Source organism: Crotalus tigris, unplaced genomic scaffold (assembly GCF_016545835.1).
Source record: "Crotalus tigris isolate CLP2741 ecotype Arizona unplaced genomic scaffold, ASM1654583v1 scf7180000017633.3093840, whole genome shotgun sequence".
Classification (NCBI taxonomy): Eukaryota; Metazoa; Chordata; class Lepidosauria; order Squamata; family Viperidae; genus Crotalus; species Crotalus tigris.
The window spans coordinates 2,573,750-2,597,131 of NW_024096527.1; the positions used below are offsets into that span (position 1 = coordinate 2,573,750).

At 43.2% G+C, this 23,382-nt stretch overlaps 1 protein-coding gene across 2 annotated transcripts in view; it reads right to left on the bottom strand.

Moving 5' to 3' along the window:
- Positions 1-5,095: 5,095 nt before the first annotated feature.
- Positions 5,096-23,382, bottom strand: part of MFSD12 (major facilitator superfamily domain containing 12) — a 29,105-nt gene continuing 10,818 nt past the window's right edge. Inside the window, exons 2-10 of one of the 2 annotated variants that reach the window (XM_039334766.1) lie at positions 17,426-17,636; positions 15,806-15,932; positions 15,415-15,612; positions 12,514-12,606; positions 11,225-11,317; positions 9,436-9,606; positions 8,324-8,418; positions 7,318-7,448; positions 5,096-5,519 (exon numbers count right to left, since the gene is read on the bottom strand). In XM_039334766.1, the coding sequence (XP_039190700.1) occupies positions 5,449-5,519; positions 7,318-7,448; positions 8,324-8,418; positions 9,436-9,606; positions 11,225-11,317; positions 12,514-12,606; positions 15,415-15,612; positions 15,806-15,932; positions 17,426-17,636 (1,190 nt within the window). In that variant the 3' untranslated portion in view covers positions 5,096-5,448. Of the gene's footprint in view, positions 5,520-7,317; positions 7,449-8,323; positions 8,480-9,435; positions 9,607-11,224; positions 11,318-12,513; positions 12,607-15,414; positions 15,613-15,805; positions 15,933-17,425; positions 17,637-23,382 lie in introns of those variants that run through there. The other variant, XM_039334767.1, reaches the window with a different exon arrangement.

The following is a 23,382-nucleotide window of genomic DNA, read 5'->3' on the forward strand; positions in this document are numbered from 1 at the left end:
CTTATCTGATATTACTTAGTCTGAGGCTCTTCTCCTGTCTCCCAAGTCATGCAACATACCATTAAAAGAACTGAATCTCCCTCGCCAAACCCTTACAGTGCCTTCCTTTTCTTTTGAGGAAAGTTGTTAAAAATAAATTATTCCTCCATGCCTTGGGGTTTGGGAAGCTGCAATTTTTCTTCCTTGGGCATTTCCTCTTTCTTTAGCCAGTAATGATTGTTCTTGGTGTTAGATTGTTTTATTAGCCTTTTTATCTTTTTAAGATTTTCATCCCTTTATTACTCTATAAGTGACTCAAGGCAGTGAACATTCCTAATCCTCCATCCTCCTCCTATTTTCCCAACAACCCTATGAGGTGGGTTGGGCTGAGAGAGAGTGGCTGGCCCAAAGTCACCCAGCTGGCTTTTATGCCTAAGGCAGAACTAGAATTCTGTCTCCTGGTTTCTAGCCTGGTGCCTTAGCCACTAGACCAGGGGTCTTCAGACTTGGCCATTTTATGACTTGTGGACTTCAATTCCCAGAATTCCCCGGCCAGCATGAAGTCCACCCATCTTAATGTTGTTGAGATTTAGAAACACTGATCCAGAGAGCTGTAAGCTGGAGACGCAGCATGGCTGGTAGCCTGTGTCTTGAAGTCCAAAGCTCTGAAAGGTGCTGGATTGCTTTGCCTTGGTCTTCATGCTGCTAATCTGCTATTACAAAGGGTGTCTGTTTCTATAATTGCTGGTTGTTGTCTGTGGTTTTATTTGTTAGGGAATGTTATTAAGGGCAGTACAACCCTGCTTGCTTTTGTGCTTGGCTCTTTCAAGAGAGGATGTGACATCAGCGTACTATGAAACCTCTTTTTTGTATAACCGTTACCTGGTTATCAAAAGCAACATTTTTGAACCAAAGTACTCAAATAGGCTATCTCGCAGAATGCATCCAAAATCCAGCTGGCTTATAGATTTTGGCCATGTGATCTGTATTTTCAACTGGTTCTGTGACAGTTTCCAAGCCAGTCTTGCAATCCCTCTCCCCCCCCCCATCCAACAGCAGTCATTTAACCACAAGAAAGGGGAGGGGAGGAATAGGGAATAACAGGGAGGAAGGAAATCCCACACACCCTTTCTGGTCCACATTGCCCCTCTGTAATCTCCCAGACCTGTGCCACCTCCCACACTCCATCCGACACACACACATCCATCACACAGTCCCAAGCATGCCTTTTCCAACTCCCGTGAGATCTCTTGCACACACCCTTCCTGTCCACATGGCATCTATCACAGCCATCCTTGACCCCCACATAGCCTTCCTGACCCTGATAACCAGTCGCCTGCACAATCTACCCTGACTTGCACTGCATCTATCATGCACTCTTCTTGATCCACAATACTTCTCACGCTCCCTGGCATATCCTTCCCAACCTGCAGCCCCCATACCTCCTCACTTCATCCCCCACCTGGCAGAGAGAGGGAGAGAGAGAATGACAGGACAGGGTGGGAGTGTATTGGACAACTGAAGGCAGCATCCATGTTTTCTACTCCTGTTCCCCCCCAATATAATCTTGTGAGGTGGGTAGAACGGAGAGGGAGCAACTGGCCTCAAATCATCATGCTGGCTTTGATGCCTAAGGGATGACTAGAACTTGTGGTCTTCTGGCCTCTAAGCCAGCCCCTCAAAGTGACTCTCCCCTTCATTACTCATAAACATTTTTCTTTTAAATACAGTTGTTAGTTGCGCAAAGTAACCCGACATCCTGAACCATTTCCTTTTGTTCTTGCCAATCATAATTTCCTTGACTTTGACTGTTCTGATGAGGAAGTGCCATCTTGTGGAGGCATGTTGGGACTCACCCACATTTCCGTTTGTGTCTTCTGATTTCTTGGAAAAAAGCACCACACCCACCAGTAAGTTAATCAGTTGCTGCTGGAAACTCAGTTAAACCAACCTTATATTCCTTCCTTCTCTTTTTAACCATCTTGACCTTTAATCCTTTCAAGTAATCAGAGTCACTTAGGTAAGATGAGCAGTGTAGGAATTTGATAAATAGAATAAATGTCTTAAAAGCTGATTTCATTTTTTTACTTTTGTCCCTTCTCACAAAATTTTTCAAAGATTTAACAAATCTCTTTTGTAAATCCAATATAGGAAAGTTATCCAGATCACTCTTTGCTTTATTTGTATACCCTTTTCATTAAGACAGAAGTCATTTTCAATTGTATATCCAGTGTAGCATCTTTTTCCATTATCATTCTTATAGCCTTTCCTTTTAAAATCCACTTTCAGATCAGACTCAATGGTGCTTGTTCCTCTTCTATAACATCTTTTAAACATAGTCTATCATGGCAGACACTTTTAAAATTAATTTGAGTTCATTGTTCAAAAATATATCTCAATAGGTTCAATATTAAGGTGTTTTGCTTCATTATACATTAATAAGTAAAATTTTGAGTGTTTTTCTCCTTTAATTGCACTGAAATCTTTAGTTCCTCTGGTTCCCTCTAGTGCAGAGGTCCCCAGCCTTTTGGGCACCAGGGACCGGTTATGTGGAGAGAGGTTTTTCCGCAGATGGTGGGAAGGAAAGGAGGGCAGGGTTTTGCGTGCTGCCTGCATCCCGCGGGTGGGGCTTTGCTTGTTTGTGCGGACCGGTTGCTGGCATGCCATGGCCCACTACTGGTCCACGGACTGGGGGTTGGGGACCCCTGCTCTAGTGTCCAGTCTTCAAAGTTTTTTTTTTTTAAGAATTAAAAATAGAAGCATTTTCCCACAGGAAGAATTCTTATAATTAATCCCAAAATCTTATTTCAAATTCATACCTGGACCTCTAGTCAATTTGTAACTTTTCAAAATTAAAAGTTCTGATCACTCTTTTGCTGTTTATTCCAAAATAATGTAACTCTACAATCCTTACACTTGTATTTAAAACTTTTGCTAAGGAGGAAGAAAATTCACCTGGTGTTGTAAAACTTGTTGATCCACAGTTTCTAATAGCTGAGAAGCAATTAGCAAGCTCTCTTTGAAAGTGATTAGAAAATGAAGGATGCAAACCATAGAAAAGGTGTAAATTGTGGTTTGAGGGAAGATGGCTAAGTTGCTTCATGTTCCAGAGCTCTAAAATGGCAAACTGAGCGGAGCCAAATGGCAGGATAAAGAATGGACAAGTAGAGCAGGGCTTTTCAACCAGTGGTACGGGTACCACCCGTGGTACATTGGCACCTGGCAGGTGGTATGCAACCATCCTAGAAAAGTGATAGCGGGGGAGGGTAATGAGCTGAACTGGTGGCAGCACCCCACAAAAACCTGAGTGAGAGATGGCTGGAGCTGCAGGACTGTCAGGGCTCAGTGGAAGTGCCAGGATCAGTGCCAGGCTCCAGCTGGAGCTCGGCATTGATCCTGGCGCTTCTGCTGAGCTCAGAGGAAGCGCTGATCAGCTGGAATGTTGCAGCATCTCCAGGGTCTTGTGATTTACATTCAGATGCTTGGCAACTGATTCACATTTATGACAGTCACAGTGTCCTAGGGTCAAGTGAAGTGAAGTGACCAAAACCTGCTGCAACCACCCAGAAGATGGGGGGGAATAAAAACAAAACACCCCCCACCCCACCCCCGCTCACAACAATGAAAACCTTGGCAGGAGGAAGAGCACCACTGGGCGGGCAGATGTCTTGCTCGGCTGTGGCTTGGGGGGCACTTTTTTCAGTTCTATTGTAACTTCAAACAGTCACTAAGCAAACTGTTGTAAGTTGAGGACTACCTGTACTTCATCACTTTTTTCCTTTTTTTTTAGTCATCAAGTTTTTGACACCTTGCTAGGTGACTGGTGGTACTCGGATGTTGCTATATCCTAAAAGTGGTACAATGGGTGAAAAGGTTGAAAAGCCCTGAAGTAGAGGACTTAAAAACTATAGCTAGAAGCTATATAGACAGGATCACTCTAAAGCCAACAAGGAAGTGACAAATCACAATACAGGCAGTCCTCAACTTACAACAGCTCATTTAGTGACCATTCAAAGCTAGAATAGCATTGAAGAAAGTGACTTATGACCACACTTACAACCATTGTAGCATCCTCATGGTCATGTGACCAAAATTCAGGCGCTTGGCAACTGATTCATACTTAGGATGGTTGCCGTGGCCTGGGATCATGTGATCATTTTTTGGCGACCTTTTGACAAGCAAAGTCAATGGGGGAGCCAGATTTACTTAACAACCGTGTTACTAGCTTTTCAACTGCAGTGATTTACTTAACAATTCTGACATGCAAGGTCATAAAATGACTTTAACAAATGACTCACTTAGCACCAGAAATTCTGGGCTCAATTGTGGTCATAAGTCGAAGACTACCTGTTTCCAGAATGGGAGGCAATGGAAAAGGAAAAAAGGGATACCACTTGGAGTCAATCTTCTTCATTTTTATACTTTGCAAATGTGTTTGACTTTAAATCCCGTAATTATTAGTTGGTAGGAAAACTTTAGATTGGTAAAACAAGCCATAAGCAAAATCAACTTGAGCTCCAGGTATAATTTGCAATTGTGATACCATTACATGATTTGAAAGGCTATTTATCCATTATAAATAACCAAGGATTCTTGGCTTGTGCATATAATCTATTGATATGAGCAAACCAACCTCTCAGTAAAGGAATTATAGCATTGGGAGGACCTCAAAGATCATCTTGATCAGGCCTTTGCAACTTGAAGGAAAACTAATTAAACTCCTCTTAAGAAGTAGCTGTTCAGCTCTTACGAGCATGACGACTTTCCTTCGGAAGTTCAGCATTAACAGCTGGCTGCAGTGCAATAAATCAGTCCCAAAACTGGACACTATTCATGTATGTCCAGTTTTGGGACAATAGGAAAGGGGTGATATATGCCAGTCTGTTGATCCTTCAACACTGACAAATAAACCATAATATGTGGATTTTTTTATGGGTGAAGATGGCGGGAATAATCAAGATACCAAATTCAAAGCTGTGCCATTCTACCCTGACAGACCAGCCTTTCTGAAAGTGATCTACTTCCAGATCAGCATCTATCCATTCCCCTGTATTTTAAAGATCAAACATCTAAAAAAAGAATATTTAGCAAACAAGTAAAAAGATAATTAGAAGTCTTTTTTTTAACTTAAGATAGTTTAATTATTTCTTAAATAAAAAACCTCACATTTATTTATTTATACTTTTTATATACAAATAAGTAGAAAAAGGGAATGGGAGAGTGGATTAGGTGATGGAACCTATTGCTTCATTGCTAGTTCTTCACTAACTGCATAAGGGACCAACTGGGGGAATGAAGTGGTCAAAAGAAAAGATCTTCTGGTATTTGTGCAAAATATGCTGGGATTGTCAATGTTCAGTCTGAAGAGCAAATAAGGGCAAATTCAAACTGGATGAAACAGCTCTTTGGATTTCCATGCTGCCGCACTGTAACAATTCCATCCTATGCTAGCTTGTTTCTTCAAAGATCTCAGTTCACCACAGCCACTGGTTCTCCTTCCTCAAGATACTCGTGGTTTTTGGGATTCACCCTGGCTAGTCCTGAAATCGAAACATAATATGCAGGAGAAATGCAATTCATTCATTCAATTCATAACTTTTCCACATGCCACTCTCCCTTTTTTTAATGTGTGTGTGTGTGTGTGTGTGTGTAGTATAACATAAAATGTTGGGTATAAAGTATAATGTTGAGTCCGACATTTCTGTTGCTGTGAGTTAAGTGAATTTTGCCCCATTTTACGACCTTTCTTGCCACAAATTGTTAAGTGAATCACGGCAGTTGTTAATAACATGATTGTTAAGTGAATCTGGCTTCCCCATTGACTTTGCTGGTCAGAAGTTCGCAAAAGATAATCACATGATCCCGGGAAAACTGCAACTGTCATAAATATGAGTCAGTTTCGAAATGTCTGAATTTTGACTACATGACCTTGGGGTTGCTGTGATGGTTGTACGTGTGAAAAATGGTCATAAATCACTTTTTTCACAGTTGTAATTTCAAATGGGTCACTAAATGAACAGTTCTAACTTGAGGACTACCTGTAAACTCTTGCCCGTTACATCTTTCGCTTTAATGGGTGTCTGTTGTTTAAATGGACAGCCAGACTTCTGAAATTATTTCCAAATACTTTGCAACAGTGATCTCCAATTGTTCCGGCTTTGTGGATCAGCAGGTGTGTGTGGGGGGGGGAGGGGGCAAAAGGGGATGGTTCCTCGTGAGCTGCAGCGGGTGAGCATGTATGCATGTGCAGCTCCCTATGCGCAAGTGGCAGGCACGCTTGCCCACTGCTCGGACAAATGGAGCTGTGCGCATGCACTCGTCCGCCTGCTCTGGGTGCAAGTGCAGCTGCGCATGTGCTCAGCTGCTGCTTCCGTGGCTTGGTTCTGAACGGGCCACGGCCTGGTAGTGAGTCATGCCCGGGGGTTGGGAACCCCTGCTTTAGAAGCAGCCACTGTAAGAGGCATCTGGATTTTCCATTTGTGTGTGTGTGTGCATGCACATTCAAGTATGCAATGTTACATCAGGGGTCGTGTGACTGAGAGAAAGAATGGAGCAGTTGCAAACATTATGAGTCACTGCCATAGGCATGCCCTGAGGGAACTGGAAAGAATGTCTTTTCTTCTCAATGGATCTGGCCTATTTTTAACTCAGCCTTTCTTTTGCTAACTTCTCTCCCCCCACCATACTAAATTTGATCTCATTCTGATCATGAATAAGAGTCATCACCTTGATAAACAAAGTCTCCGCCATGTTTACAGAATGTCCTTCCAGCTGGATGGAGAATGAAAACAGTGAAGAGAAGTAGGAGAGAACCCCCATCCCTGTGGCATCTCCCCAGAGTTCAAACCTTTCCAGAAAGATGAAAGTCATCACTGAAGGGTAAAGGTTGTCCTTCATTTACGACCGTTCATTTAGTGACCATTCTAAATTATAATGGCACGAGAAATGTGGCTTATGGCCGGTCCTCACACTTACCACCCTCACACTATCTCAATGTCACATGATCAAAATTCGGGCATGTATTTATGACAGTTGCAGCATTCCAGGGTCATGTGATTGCTGTTTGTGACATTCCCAGCTAGCTTCCGACAAGCAAAGTCAATAGGGAAGCCAGATTCATTTAATGACTACACAATTCACTTAATAATTGCAGTGATTCACTTAACAGCTGGAAAAATAGGTCATAAAATCAGGTATAACTCACTTAGCAACAAGACTTCTGGTCGCAACTGTGGTTGTAAGTCAAGGACTATCTGTAGTTACATCTGCACTTCTCTGCTTCCGTCTCTTCTGTCTTTCCCACCACCTTATTTTTCCATCCCAGCAAATCCTACTTACGGGAACGGATGGCGATTGGCCAGATCATGATGCTGGCTAGGAACAGCGCAGCCACCATTGCCATGCCCCCAGTAACCGAGATCATTACCCAATGGTAGAAGGTCACACAGCCATTGCAACAGAGCTGAGTCCTGGAGTTCGTGAAGGGTGGGGATGGAGACAACAATAAGAGGGGGGGAAAGGAACATGAAGATAAATATTAGGTTGTGCACACTGCTTTTACACATGGAGGCTCTCTCTTCAGAACCCCTGGTTAAGCAAAACTGGCAGTTCCACTGGAGAACAAAAAAACCTTATAGGATCGAAACAAAAAATTGGATGGAGCTACATTTCTCATTGGTGTCATTTCAAGAGTCTTGCTGAGTCTATTACCAATGCCGTTCCTGTAACAATCACTGTTACTGTACACTCTATGGTAGACTGCGTTGGTACATGGAGGATTCCCCTCATCTATGGTATCTCCAACACTCCCTCTTGAAATTTCCCTCTCCAAAAGGTCTCAATCCAGATATTAAAGGTTATGATATAATATGATTTGCGAGCATAATGTAGGTAGTAATGCAATATGAAAATAGAATTATGGGTTGATCAACCATAGTTTCCACTTCTAATATACCTGTACAGCGTCCATATATCAGTATTTGATTTCAGGTTTGCCTTCATGCCTAAACTTAAGCATAACGGTTTGCAATGGTACTGGACGGCCTAATGTGTACTACAGTCCAGCCAATTATGGTTTATTAAATAAACTATGCTTAAGCAAATCCTGGTTTAACACAAGAGGTAAAGTATTTAATGGGCAGTACATGCTGAGTCCAGCATCATTTGAATGGGCTTAAAAAAAACCCAGCCTGTTCTGACAAGCAGAAACATTTCTCCCAAAAGTACCCTCCATTTCTGCTGATGTGTCAAAGGGTACCCTTCAAGTCATTGATGTGCCACAGGGCCCTCTCACCAAACTTCTTTTCACGAACGCTGCAGTCTCCGTAGCCCACCCTTCACTTACGGACATGGATGCAGGTCCTGGATAATCATCACCGACAATCCGTTGGCGACTTTATCAGTGAAGCTCATGGCCCCGTAGACGAATGCGCCGCTGTGCTATCGGAGAAAATGAGCCACAGATGCATCAGGATCACCTGAGTGGCTGCCAGGTCTCACCCTGGACAGGAAGCAAAAATTTGAAACAAAACGAAGAGGCAAACCTCAAAATAGTTCTACAGTATAGTACCATTCTGAGGGTTGTATTCTTTTTTTTTCTTTTCTCTCCCCACCCCCTTTTTAGCATTTCAGGAGGATCTTTGCCTATAGCGGGGATAGGCAACCTTGGCTCTTTTATGACTCGTGGACTTCAACTCCCAGGATTCCTGAGCCAGCATGGCTCAGCTTAGAAACTCTCCCTTTCCCCTCAGCATGGCTGACTCAGGAATTCTGGGAGTTGAAGTCCACGAGTCATAAAAGAGCCAAGGCTGCCTACCCCTGCCCTATAGCAATGTATCTCAACCTCAGCAGCTTTAAGACGTGTGGACCTCAACTCCCAGAATTCCCCAGCCGGCATGAGTTAAACCATTTATCTCTCAGCTTCTCCAAAAGTGCCTTCTGTCCTTCATGTTCCCCTTCCCATAAAAACAAATAAACAAGTGGCCTTATGTACTTCTAAAAACAAACAAAGCATGATATTATGGCACCCTAAGGCTCGACACACACATTTTGCCTTTTAGTCCCCGTAAATGTTTTAGTCAGAAGCGGGGATCGTGCAAAAATGCTGCAAATGATATACAGGCCACGAGCCACACCTAACTCAAGACGGTGACGACAATGGTGTGATTGAAGTCCCGCCTCCTTTCCACATGCATAAAAAGAGGAGGGGCTTTGATCATGTCACTATGGCTGCCATCTTGAATCTCTCACCTCTCAGGATAACCTTGGCCACATCTTTGGCATTGTCCCCTTGACGGTACTTTGGGAGCATCGAATGAGTCACTTTTGTCTATGATTTAGAAATCCCATATTGCTTCTTTAAGACTCCCCCCCCTGCTTTTTTAAGGATTAGCACTGAATTTTCACCCAGTTCCTAAAGCAGGACTGACTCCATCTTTTACACAAGGTACTTCATACCGTGTGGGGCCCGATGAGATCAGCTGTCATGGAGAGGGATGTCACCAGGATGGTGGCCGACCCGATCCCAAGCAGAACAGCAGCCCCGTACACCTCTATGCCCATTCGCTCAGCTAGGGCCACCCAGGAGGCAAAGGCCATGATAATCAGCAGTCCCAGAAAGTAGGTGAGCTAACATGAAAAAAGAAAATTATTTTCATTTCTAAAGCATGGATGCCTTAATTACTACTACACAAAGTATTTATTCAATATCTAGGAAGTTCTCAAGTCATCCAGGTCTTGGTTGTCCCATAGGTGCTTTTTAAAAAGGCAACTGGATTGTCTTGATTTTATCTTTTTCTTAAAGACTTCACTTCTCTTTCAAGTAGCTTCTTCAGTTGTAACTAACCAGTGGGGAATGAAAAGGAAACATTTTCAAGAAAAGAAAAATCAAGGAAATCCAGTTGCCTTTAAAACAAAAAACACCTTTGGGATTACTTATTCACTAGCATCCCCTAATTCAGTATTTCTCAACCATGACAACTTGAAGAGGTGTGGACTTCAACTCCCAGAATTCCCCAGCCAGTATGCTGGTTTAGGAATTCTGGAAGTTGAAGTTTACACCTCTTAAATTTGCTGAGATTGAGAAATAACGTTCTAATATCTAAGAATTTCCCCAAGTTTTCTACCGTCAAGTGTTTTGTCTTTTGGACAAAAGCCTACTTCTCGCAAAATGCTGGAGAGCATCATATTGAAAAAGGAGAAGAACACAGAGCAAGCAAGAGCTAGAATGAACAAAGGAAGCAGAAATAAACCCACCATTCTTTTTCAACAGTACAATGACAGCACTTGTAAATGAATATAGCTCATAATACAATTTCTGTAAGCTGCCTGGAGTCATTTTAAGTGAGATGGTGGTGGGACAGAATAGAACTGAGCATTTACTAGCTGGATGCCTTTCCTGACGCTTCTTTGGAGTTCGCAGCAGGTATTTTCTCTTTGTCCCAGGGGGAGAAATATCTGCGGTTACCTAGGATTGAACTCACAGCCTCCTGATTGTGAGGCAAGAGCGCCACCTCTAGGCCACCCTGCTGTTCATTCCTGTGCACAGACATAATTAGCAATAAATCAGTTTCATCAGACCTTCACGTATGGACCTGGCCCTTTGCACCTGACAGGAAGAGCTCAGTTGGATTTCCTAGTGTGGATAGCCTCTTTCACATATCCCCATAAATTTCAAGTTGGAAAATGCAAGTTCTGTACAGTAAGAGCTGCCTGAGTATGGAAGAGACCTTCCTGGGAGTTAGTGAAGTGGTATCTGGAAGGACACATGGTAGGAAAGCCGAATTTCCCTTTAGGACTGCAAATCTTGTGGAAAAACGTAAGAGACTTTTACGAATTCCAAAGGGTGTAGCAGAGAGATTTATTTTGTGCAAGGTTCAGAAGCGATTAACAACCAGCAATTCTGAACAAAGGGGGCAGGTACAAACTACAGTTTTTATACTTTCCCTTTCTCAGGAACAAAGGAGCACACAGAGAAATCTACATTGTATTTTCTTCAGTTAGTTTCTCACAGGCATACAATGAAGAGAGTTTTACTTTATACAGTGTTTCTAAATGTCCTGCGCATTTGGTTAGTCACAGATTGCTTACACAGCTTTATACCAGTAACTATGCAGACACATCATTTTTCTTTTAGTGATTTTTCATTATCATTATTATTATTATTCCACTTTATTCTACTTTATTCTTTATTATTCCACTTTATTCTACTTTACAAAGACTGAAAACGAAGGCCGGGAGTACTCACATTTCTGCCAATCCGTCTGTTCACAGTTTTCATCAAAAAGGAGGAGAGAAAGCCACTAATGTACATCACCAACGGGATTGTGGCAATGTATTTCTGTAAAAAGGTGATAGAAAAGGGAGTAACACCATTTAGGCCAGTGTTTCTCAACCTTGACAATTTTAAGGCATGTGGACTTCAACTCCCAGAATTCCACAGCAAGCATTGCTGCCTGTGGAATTCTGGGAGTTGAAGTCCACATGCCTTAAAATTGTCAAGGCTGAGAAACACTGATTTAGGCTCTTCCTTGGGGGAGGGGGAAAAAGAAGATAAGAAAACAAATGCAATCTATTGTTGATTAATTCCTGCTATAATTAAGCTCAGAATTAGGGTGACAAGTGATAGCAATCATTAAACAACGGTGCTCAATTTTACAATCTTTTGTGTGGAGGTCATTAAGCAAACACTGTGATCATTAAGCAAATGCAGCAGTTGTTAAATGAACCCACTTTAGCCAATGGATGTTTTTTTTTTTTTTTTGCCAGAAACTGGAAGTAAATGCCAGTTTCTGACAAAAAAAAAATATGCTAAAAATCATGGTCACATGGCCACAAAATAATAATTATAATTATTATTATGACAGAAGCTGATCTAAAACGTACTGACTAGACCAGTGATGGCAAACCTACGGCATGCGTGCCAGAGGCGGCATTTAGAGCCCTCTCTGTGGGCACACTTGCCGCCGCCGCTGGCTCACCCAGGCCCATTAGGCCACCGCTGGCACCCAAAGCGGCAGCCCCACCCAGCACAAAGGAGGTGAAGCAGCTGGCTAGCAAGCTCAAGTAGAGGTGGTAGAGCACGTCCCCATGCGCTCGCTGGCCTCTGTGTGCGGGGGCTGATGGTGTCAGGCAGCAGCCACCCCTATCTTGCCTTGCAGTGCAGCAATGGCACCCCCGCCCTATCCTGTCTCACCCCACAGGATGAGCCTCCTGCCCACGCCACCCACCAGAGACCCTCTGGATCTCCCCCAATCCTGCCCAGCCCCCACAGGCATCCCCCCACGAGCAACATCAAGGTGGCCACACCCACCCTGGCCACGTCCACTCAGTTTGCATAACTACTGCAGCCACGCCCCCCCAGTGGCCCACGCCCCACCCCTCCTGAGGGCACCATAATGCTGATGCGGCCCTGGCACTTTGCGATACATAAGTGGGTTTGGGGTTGTGGTTTGGGCACTCGGTCTTTAAAAGGTTCGCCATCACTGAACTAGATAATATAAAACACACTTCCCCCTTCCCAAAGATCACACTTACCTTTGGAAGCATTAGTGAGTTGGTGAGATACATTGCAATGTATGTCTGAGAGAGGTTGACAATGAGACGGGTGGACATGTACAGCATTGCCACCTGGAAGCAAAAAGTGGCATTACAGATGCACATAAGACAATGCAACAATTTCTCTGCTCACATGGTTTCCTTTCCCACTTTAGAATTACATCTAATGTATAAAGCTAAACAACTAAGGAAGATAACATTCTGGGGGATTCCAGATTCCAGAAATACTGTTCCCCTTCATAACATGTAGAATCTCCTCTGGGCTATGTTGCTCCAGAGGGCAATTCCTGGAATTAAAACTTCCAAGTCAAAAATGGATTGAGCTGAAAACAATTGTTCAAAAAAAGAAAGAAAGAAAGAAAGAAAGAAAGAAAGAAAGAAAGAAAGAAAGAAAGAAAGAAAGAAAGAAAGAAAGAAAGAAAGAAAGAAACTTATTTGGAGGCCAGATCAATTCTGGTTTGAAAGATTTATTTCCAAAAACTGCTAAAATGCCAAATGAAATGGCACTGTTTGAAAGGGGGACAGAATGTTTTGGTCTTTGATTTGGCATATATTTACATTTTGTCAATACCACTATGCTGAGCCCATCTTCTCCAATATACGCATGCCATCATCCCTCTACAGCAGTGGTCTCCACACTTGGCAACTTCACAACTTATGGACTTCAACTCCCAGAATTCCTCAGCAAGCCATGTTGGTTGGGAAATTCTGAGAGCTGGAGTCCACAAGTCTTAAAAGTTGTCAAATTTGGAGACCCCTGCTCTATAGCAGGGCTTTTCAACCAGTGGTACGGATGCCACCTGTGGTACATTGGCACCTGGCAGGTGGTATGCGACCATCCTAGAAAAGTGGTAGCGGGGGAGGGGAATGAGCTAAACTGGTGGCAGCACTGCACAAGCCTGAGCGAGAGATGGCTGGAGCTGCAGGGCTGCCAGGGCTCAGCGGAAGTGCCAGGATCAGCGCCAGGCTCCAGATGGAGCTCGGCGCTGATCCTGGCGCTTCTGCTAAGCCCAGAAGAAGTGTCGATCAGCTGGAATGTTGCAGCATCTCCAAGGTCTTATGATTTACATTAAGATGCTTGGCAACTGATTCATATTTATGACGGTCATAGTGTCCCAGGGTCATGTGAAGTGACCAAACCTGCTCCAAACACCCAGCAGATGGGGGGAATAAAAACCAAACACCCCCCACCCCACTCCCGCTGCCAATCCTCAACAGAAATGCTCACAACAATGAAAATCTCAGACAGGAGGAAGAGCGCGGCTGGGCGGGCAGGCAGGTGTCTTGCTTGGTTGTGGCTTGGTGGGCACTTTCTTCAGTGCCATTGTAACTTCGAACAGTCACTAAGCAAACTGTTGTAAGTCGAGGACTACTTGTACTTTACCACTTTTTTCCTTTTTTTTTTTTTTTGGTCACCAAGTTTTTGACACCTTGCTAGGCGACTGGTGGTACTCGGATGTTGCCGTATCCTAAAAGTGGTACAATGGGTGAAAAGATTGAAAAGCCCTGCTCTATAATATGGCCAAGAGTTATTCTGGCCAATGTATAGTGTAATGTTTTTCAATCTTAATAACTTTAAGATGGATGGACTTCAATTCCCAGAAATCCCCAACTATTCCGGGAGTTGAAGTCCATCCATCTTAAAGTACAGTGTTTCCCTGAAAATAAGGCTCGGTCTTATTTTTATTTTTTTTTGCCTCCAAAAGAGGCACCAGGTGTTTCCCTGAAAATAAGGCTCGGTCTTATTTTTATTTTTTTTTGCCTCCAAAAGAGGCACCAGGGTGTGTCTTTTCCACTTACCTCTGGCACTGACAGCTCCGCCCAGCTGGCCCATGTTTTCTGTGGCCAAAGGAGCAGCTTCATTCTGCAGCTGAGAATGGAGCTCCAGCCTGAATTTTGCAGTCAAAGGCCTTTCTGGAAGGCCACTGCAGCTAAGAACCGAGCTATGTATTGAATCCATAGCTTGGTTCTTGGTTGCAGTGACCTTCTGGAAAGGCCTTTGACTACAAAATGCAGGCCTGGGGATGCCGCAGAAGTGGGCTGGTGACGAGAGGCCTGGCTGCAAGGTAAGTGGGAGTGGGGCACATGGGGCAGCTCCAGCCCTCCATCCCCAGCCTAGCTTGATTTTTCAGACGTGTGCCATACCCCAAAACTAGGGCTTATTTTTGGGGTAGGGCTTATATTAGTCCCACCCCCCAAAAATCAAGCTACGGCTTATTTTCAGGGCAGGTCTTACTTTCAGGGAAACATGGTAGCTGAGGTTGAGAAAGAGTACAGAGAAGAGCAACAAAGATGATTAGGGGATTGGAGGCTAAAACATAAGGAACGGTTGCTGGAATTGGGTATATCTAGTTTAACGAAGAGAAGGACGAGGGGGGACATGATAGCAGTGTTCCAATATTTCAGGGACTGCCACAAAGAAGAGGGAGTGAAGCTATTCTCCAAGGCGTCTGAAGGCAGGACAAGAAGCAACAGATGGAAACTGATCAAGGAGAGAAGCAACTTAGAACTAAGGAGAAACTTCCTGACAGTTAAAACAATTAATCAGTGGAACAACCTGCCTCCAGAAGCGGTGAATACTCCAACACTGGAAGTTTTTAAGAAGAGACTGGACAGCCATTTGTCTGAAATGGTGTAGGGTTCCTGCCTGAGCAGGGGGTTGGACTCGATGACCTCCAAGGTCCCTTCCAACTTTATTATTATTATTACTATTACTATTATTATTATTATTATTAAATGTCCCTGAAGGGCACCACCAGGGAAGATTGCTTTGGACCTTTTAGATATCTGCAGAACAAGTCTTCCCAAATTCCTTGATCCTGGAAAAAGAATGAACTACAAGGGTAAGAGAAGATGTGATCTTCTGCCCTCCAGACTCACCTGGTAGAAAGCAGGCTCCAGAAACCAGTGTTTCCAAAGAAGGACCGTCCGAATGGGCTTCTTTGGGTCTAGAGGCAACAGGGGACTATTCTCATCTGGATCGGGCAATCTAGAAACTGTCCGTGTCTTTTCTTTGGTCCCAAGATGGAAGAAGAGCGAAGAAATGGAACCCAGCCCTACCACAATCAGGGACAGGTTCTAGAGTGGGAACAGAAAGCAAATAAGAAAGGTTAGGACAGCAAGACTAAATCTAGGAAGTGGATCTTTGTGAAGAGGGGGAGGAAAAGGAAGTTGGCCATGATATTCAAAGACTCACGTTGTAAACCAGCAACTGACAGGACAAGGAAATCCAGTCTTACACCTTCTGTCCACCATCTTGCCAAATACCCACCTGAAAGACAGGAATGTCATGGCGCCCGAGGTGCTGGATGAGCTTCTTTGTGGGATCGATCTGGAAGTGCAGGAGGAGCCATGCAACTCCATACACCGTGATGTTGGCCATGACAGTGAAGGCGTACCTGGAAGCAGGGAGACCAAGCAGAGTTTATTAAGCATAGACCACAGCTGAAAAAAGGGGATTGGTTCATATCAGTGCCCATCAGGTCCCAGGCCCCACCCCGGAAATTCAGGTTATTTTCTCTTTTCCCACCATTTGGGTACAGAAGCTCTGGGGAAGTTCCTCCAAACTTCTAAGGAAGAAACTGCCAGTTGAATAACTTTGCTTGCAAAAATGTTATTTGCTGGGTTCATGCTTTTCCCCAGCTAGCTGGATTCCCTCCATTCCGACTGTCTTTTTTTCAGTTAAGAAACCTAAAGGAAAAACTTATTTAGGACACTTTGCATCAGCTTCTATAGATAACCCTCCCTTAACAACCACTGGTTTAGCAACCGTTTGAAGTTAGGATGGTGCTGAAAAAAGTGATGTATGACCAGTCCTAAGACTTTAAACTGTTGCCGCATCCTTGTGCTCACGAGATCGTGATCTGGGTTGCTTGGCAACTGGCTCCGCACTTAGGACATCTGTAGTGTCCTGCAGTCATTTGATTGGCATGTGCAACCTTCCCAGCCAGATTCTGACAAGGGAAGTCAATGGAGAAGCCGGCAGGAGGTTGCAAGTCACAGTATTCCATTTTAAATTTAATTTTAATTTATTAAAAAGTAATTAATTCAATAACTCAGATGTTAATTTCAGTTTACCTAAATAAATAATCACAGTGTTTGAATTATGATGGGTAAGGACAGCTGACCTTCAAAGGATATCCTAGAATCTTGAAGGTCATCCATTGCAGTTTTGATCCTTGAAAGCATTTCTTACAACCTGAGAACTGCCACAGGACCAAAGATTCTGCAGTTGTGTGTTCACTAATCCACACTATTTTTTTTTTCTTCCTGGCATTTTCTTGTAGGTACAGGATCTGTGTTTCAGATTTACCTATCTATCAATCAATCAATCAATCAAATTTATTGGCATCCACAAGGTAACAATGCTGATCTATTGGTGATGACTCGAATTGATCCACCAGCTTGATGCCCGAGTCTGATTTCCTGGGCTGAAAGTGACTGGCCCAAAGACACCCAGCTGACTTTACGCCTAAGGCAGAACTAGAACTCATAGTCTCCTAGTTTCTAGCCTAGTGCCTTAACCGCTAGACCAGGGGTAGGCAACCTTGGCTCTTTTATGACTTATGGACTTCAACTCCCAGAATTCCTGAGTCAGCATGGCTGGTTCAGGAATTCTGGGTATTGAAGTCCACAAATCATAAAAGAGCCAAGGTTGCCTACCCCTGGACTAGACCAAACTGCTGTTCACTAGTACGCAATGCCCTTGGAAATTGTGCTCTGCATTGTGCTCGCTAGTTGACAGGGAATTTCTTCGGGTAGATGTCAGTGGGATTGGCCACAACAAGCCAGACATGTTGGCTAAATGGTGTCAACAAAGCTTGAGAGGATAACCCAGAGGAAATGTGATGGAGCCTGGATTAGATTTAACCACTTTCCTATCAGTTCTTACCTGAAAGCTGTGAGTTCCACCTTCTCATGGTCACTAGTGACCAACTCTGGTATGAGCGAGAGGTGAGAGATTTGGGTGGCTGCCCAGCCAAATTGGAAGATGACAATAAATGGAACAAAGTAGATGAGCGCAGCCCACTCAGGTGTGCTCTCTGTGCAGCCGATGCATGGGCTGAAGATGAAGGGGAAGGAGAGCAGAACACAGATGGTCCCTGTGGAGAAAGATGGTCAAAGTACAGATTTGAGTCTATGGAGATCTTCAATCATCCAGGCCATGGTTGTCCCAAAGATGTTTTTTTCCAAAAGGCAACTGGACTTTCTTAGTTTTTTTTCCTCTGAAAATGTTTCATTTCTCATCCAAGAAGCTTCTTTAGTTCTCTTAGAACTGTGAGAACTGAACTGTTCTTCAGTTAGAACTGAAATAGCTTCTTGGATGAGGTGAAATGTTTTCAAATAAAAAAAAATCAAGGAAATCTAGTTGCCTTTTGGAAAAAGCACCTTTGGGACAAGCTTGAAAGAGGCAATCTAGGATTGTAATCAGATGAGAGAAACAACACTTACTTCATCAAATCCCAGGACGAGGCCTGTTGGACTGGAATAATGTTGTTGTTATTCTTTTTAACCAGATTTTTATAGTAAGAAGCATGGAAGATTATAAATGGCAGACAAAAATCACCCACACCTCATATATAACACTTCATTAGTGAGGCTAGTTAAAAGAAATATTGTGCTTTAAGCAGCCTCTTGTCCAAATGCCCCTGATTTATAGTTATCTTATTCTTAGTTCTCAATGTGATGCGTTGGGAATAATAGGACCAGAGAGACTGAGGTTCAAATCCACTCATGGAAACTCATTGGGTGATTCAGGTGATCTAATTATATCTCTCAACCCAGACTATCTCAAAGCTTTTTTACAAGAATCAAAGCTAAGGAGGAACTATTATGTATGCCACTTAGGGTAGGCATGTCAAACCACCGGCCCACGAGCCGGATGCGTCACACCAAAACTGCGCCCACCCCAGTGCTGGCAATGGGGAAAAAGTCACGATACGTTGTGCGACTTCACATGATGTCACAAGTTTGACATGCCTGACTTAGGGGATACTTTAGCTCTAGGTCTAGGAACTCTAACTCAAACTCATAATAAATAAAATATGCTTTTCCATGACTTGTTTTATAACTTGGGACATCTGTTTTATCTCTCAACAATTTTTGACAATTTCAATATTCCTACTGTTATAACTTTCACATCAATTTATGGCCTTACTGACTGCAACTGTGGCCCTGCCCAGCTGGAATTAAGCAAAGAAATGCAAAACCATCAAACTTTTATTGTGATTACAAACATCTGTGATTAAGCACAATGGTATGAAATTAAGGTGACCATAGTTCTGAAAAAACTATGTCATAGATGAGCTAATCTTCCAGGAAAAGCATACATGCATGGAATTAGATTGAAGATGTAAAAAGGAGCATTGAACAGAATCTTTGAATTCTAGAGCAGTGTTTCTCAACCTTGGCAATTTTACCATATGTAAATTTCACCTCCCAGAATTCCCCAGCCAACACCCAGGCATTTAAAAGTGGTTAAGGTTGAGCAACACTAGTCTAGATTTGGAAGAGGCCACCAGGTGTTTGATTTCAACCTTTTTATCAGTGTAGGAAATGAAAACATCTGAGACAGATGAATATCCAATCTATGTTTAAACACATAGTCTCCAATAATGAGACCTATTACATAAATGATCTGCTTTTATTATTAAGATGGGGGTTCTCCCCTAATATTTCATAAATGACCTAGATGAGGGAATAGAAGGGGAACTCATCAAATTTGCAGATGACACTAAACTGGCAGGAACAGCCAACACTCCAGAAGACAAGCTCAGGATCCAAAAAGATCTTGACAAACTTGAACAATGGGCCCTATCCAACGAAATGAATTTTAATGTGGAGAAAAGCAAAGTTTTTACATTTAGGCAGGAAAAATCAAAAGTATAAGTACAGATTAGGCGAGACCTGGCTCAAAAACAGTAAATGTGAGAGGGACCTTGCAGTCCTACTGGATGATCACTTGACTATGAGCCAGCTGTGTGCAGCAACAGCCAAAAAAGCTAATACAATCCTGGGTTGTATAAACAGAGGCATAGAATCAAGATCACGCAAAGTATTAGTACGACTTTATAAAACCCTAATAAGACCACACCTGGAATACTGCAACCAATTTTGGTCACCATATCACAAAAAAGATGTTGAGACCTTGGAAAAAGTTCAGAGAAGAGCAACTAAAATGAACAAAGGCCTGGAGATTAAAGCAAATGAAGAACGGCTGCAGGACTTGGGTTTGGCTAGTCCAGGGTAGGCAACCTTGGTTCTTTTATGATTCGTGGACTTCAACTCCCAGAATTCCTGAGCCAGCATGGAGTTGAAGCCCACGAGTCATAAAAGAGCCAAGGTTGCCTACCCCTGGACTAGACCAGTGGTGGCGAATCTATGGCACAGGTGCCAGAGGCGGCACTCAGAGCCCTCTGTGGGCACGTGCGCTGTCGCCCCAGTCCTAGGCCTTCAGCTGGGTTTTATAAAACCTTTTTGCTTTAGGCCTCCGCCACTGTGTGCAAAAAAAAAAAAAAAAAAAAAGGTTCAATCAGTCAATTTCAACTTCTTGTGGGAAAAAAAAAAGATCTTGCAAAGTTGGAATTGATTGATTGAATTTTTTAGTCCCACCCAGTCTGCTGTTACCACTGCAGCCACACCTACCCAATTAGCCATGCCCAGCCAATGGGCCACACCCACCCGGCACCCAATGATGCATAAGTGGGTTTTGGGTTGCAGTTTGGGCACTCGGTCTCTAAAAGGTTCGCCATCACTGGACTAGACAGTCACTTGTCTGAAATAGTAGGTTCTCCTGCTCAAGCACGGGGCTGGACTAGAAAACCTCTAAAGTTCTTTTCTGTTCTACTCTGTTCTGTTCTGTTCTATTATCTGACTTGGGACTAGTTACTTTGTAAGGCCAACCAACATCACAGGGTTGTTGGTGGGGTCATACTACAGTACAGATAGTCCTCGCCTTGCGACCACAATTGAGCCCAAAATGACAATTAAGTGAATTTTGCCCCATTTTACGACCTTTCTTATCACAGCTGTTAAGTGCATCACTGTAGTTGTTAAGTTAGTAACATGGTTGTTAAATGAATCTGGCTTCCCCACTTACTTTGCTTGTCAGAAGGTCACAAAAGGGGATCACATGACCCCAGGACACTGAAACCATCATCAAATATATGCCAGTTGCCAAGCATCTGAATTTTGATTATGTGACCATGGGGATGCTGCAACAGTCGTAAGGTTGAAAAATGGTCATAAGTCACTTTCTTCAGTGCTGTTGTAGCTTCAGTCACAAAACGAACTGTTGTAAATCGAGGACTTGCCTCTCTGGCAGAAAAATAGAATATAAACGCAGTGGAGAGCCAATAATATAAGTAATAAGATCTCTGGCCCACAGAAACTAGCCCAATTAGATCCGTGTCTCATAATCTGAATAAGTTCACAACTCACAAATAGATCCTTTTAGTTTACAAGCTCCCAGAGGGAGTGGAGCCTAAGCAGTGCCATTGGGCCTCGGTTTCTGCATTTGCCTCAGCAGGCGAACTCAGGCTGCCTGCTAACCCAGCCACAGCCAAAGACATGGCTGCTTCCTCCTCAAGACAGCTGGCAAGTTCAACTTCCTCAAAAGTCAACAGGCCTGGCAGTTTCAGATTGTCATCTGATCAGAAAGACTAAAAAAATGTCACCCCAAACATTAGTTTGGCCATCTTCTTCTCATGATGTGGGCTTTCATTAAGAGTTTTTCTCCATAGTCCAATTAGAAAAGAGCAGTCCAAATTATCCACAGGGATCTTCCCATAACCTCATGCCTCTAGATGGGTTGGGACTACAGTTCTCATCATCCCCAGGCAACTGGTTGAGTGTTTTCCTATTTAATAACTCAGTGCATCTGAAGACTACCAAACTTGAGAAGGGTGATTTCAGAAAACAATGTGGTGCCATCCAGATGTCAAAATTACAAGACCAGGGGTCTTTAGTGCTCTCTGAGCTTGCTGTTTTCTTGCAGATATTTCATTACTCAAACTAGGTAACATCTTCAGTGCACTTCAACCATTTAAACCCTGAGCTACAAAAATTCTTCTTTATTGGCAATTATGAGACCACCTTCTGCCATGCTGGTGGAAGCCCAGGTTTCCTCAGAAACAACAACAACAACAACAACAACAATAATAATAATGATGATGATGATGATGATGATGTAATAGGCTCCTTGGGTGCAATCCCAAAACAACTGGAGCACCACTTGAACACCATTGGCATTGACAAATTCGCTATTAGTCAATTGCAAAAGGCGGCTTTACTAGGAACTGCTTCCATCCTGTGACGATATCTGTAATACCATCAAACATCCACATCTGCTTATCCCATGTCCTGGGTAAGGACTCGATAGGTAGACAAAATGCCAAATCCAGTCTGAACATCTGGTTGACTGTGCGATGATCCATGATAATGATAAAGTTGGAAGGGGCCTTGGAGGTCATCTAGTCCAACCCCCTGCTCAGGCAGGAAACCCTATACCATTTTGGATAAATGACTGTCCAGTCTCTTCTTAAAAACTTCCAGTGTTGGAGCATTTACTGCTTCTGGAGGCAGGTTGTTCCACTGGTTAATTGTTCTAACTGTCACGAAGTTTCTCCTTAGTTCTAGGTTGCTTCTCTCTTGATGCAACCAATAAATCTCATTAGAATCAGGGTAAATGTTTCCTCCAGCCTTCTGGAATTAAGCTCATTTTCCCCTACTCTTTCCACTAGCTAGAACCACCAAATCATTCTGAAATTGAAATTTTTTGAAAGGGGAAGCAACAACCTTACCACGGGGTCTTGTATTTTGTTTAGCTGGTGAGCCTGCCCATACAGTTCTAATTTTTCATTAGTTAGAAAAAGGAACTGGCTTCTTACTGAAAAGAGAAAGAAAAAAAAATCCCAAACCCACACATTCATTTTCACAGCCATCATCATATTCTTTTAACACCATCTCCTTGGTGTTATGAACTATTTTAGATAAAAGCCACCAGCAAGGGGAGGGTGTGTCCTCCAGCTAGCCTGGCTAATACTTATAGAGAGATAGGCCAACATATCTCAAGGCAATTATATTTTTTCCTTGCACACCCTCCCCTTGCTGGATGCTGGGGAGCTTGCTGCCATGTTAAAAAAAATAACCTCTATTTCTATGATTAACATTGTTGAGAAGTGTAAGGTTCTGCACTTATGCCAGACAAACCAGATGCACAGGTACAAGGTAGGTGATACCTGACTTAGCACTAGTACCTGTGTAACTGGTAAACCACAGACTAAGGATGAGCCAGCAATGTGCAGCTGCTGCCAAAAGGGCCAATGTCTCAATAGAAACTTAGTGTTAAGTTCACGAGAAGTGACAGCACCACTTTATGCTGTTTTTGGTCAGCTCACACCTGGAATCCTGTGTCCAGCTCAGGTCACTACAATGGAAGGAGGATGCTGAGGAATTGGAAACAAGGTAGAGAGAAAGATGGTAAGGAGCTTGGAGACTAAATTTTATGAAGAGAGATCAAAAGAATTTGCTAGAAAAGAGAAGGCTGACAGGGAGACCTGACAGCAGCCTTCCAATACTTGAAGGGCTGTTCCAGGAAAGAAGGTTGAGATTTATTTCTGTAAGTCAGGGGTCTCCAAACTTGTTGGCTTTAAGACTTGTGGACTTCAACTCCCAGAATTCCCCAGTCAGATGAGGAATTCTGGGAGTTGAAGTCCACAAGTCTTAAAGTTGCCAAATTTGGAGATCCCTGCTGTAAGTCCTGAAGGCAAGGCAAGAACCAGTGTGACACACACACACACAAAACATACACAGAGCCTGGAGGTTTTCAAGAAAAAATTGGATAGCCAT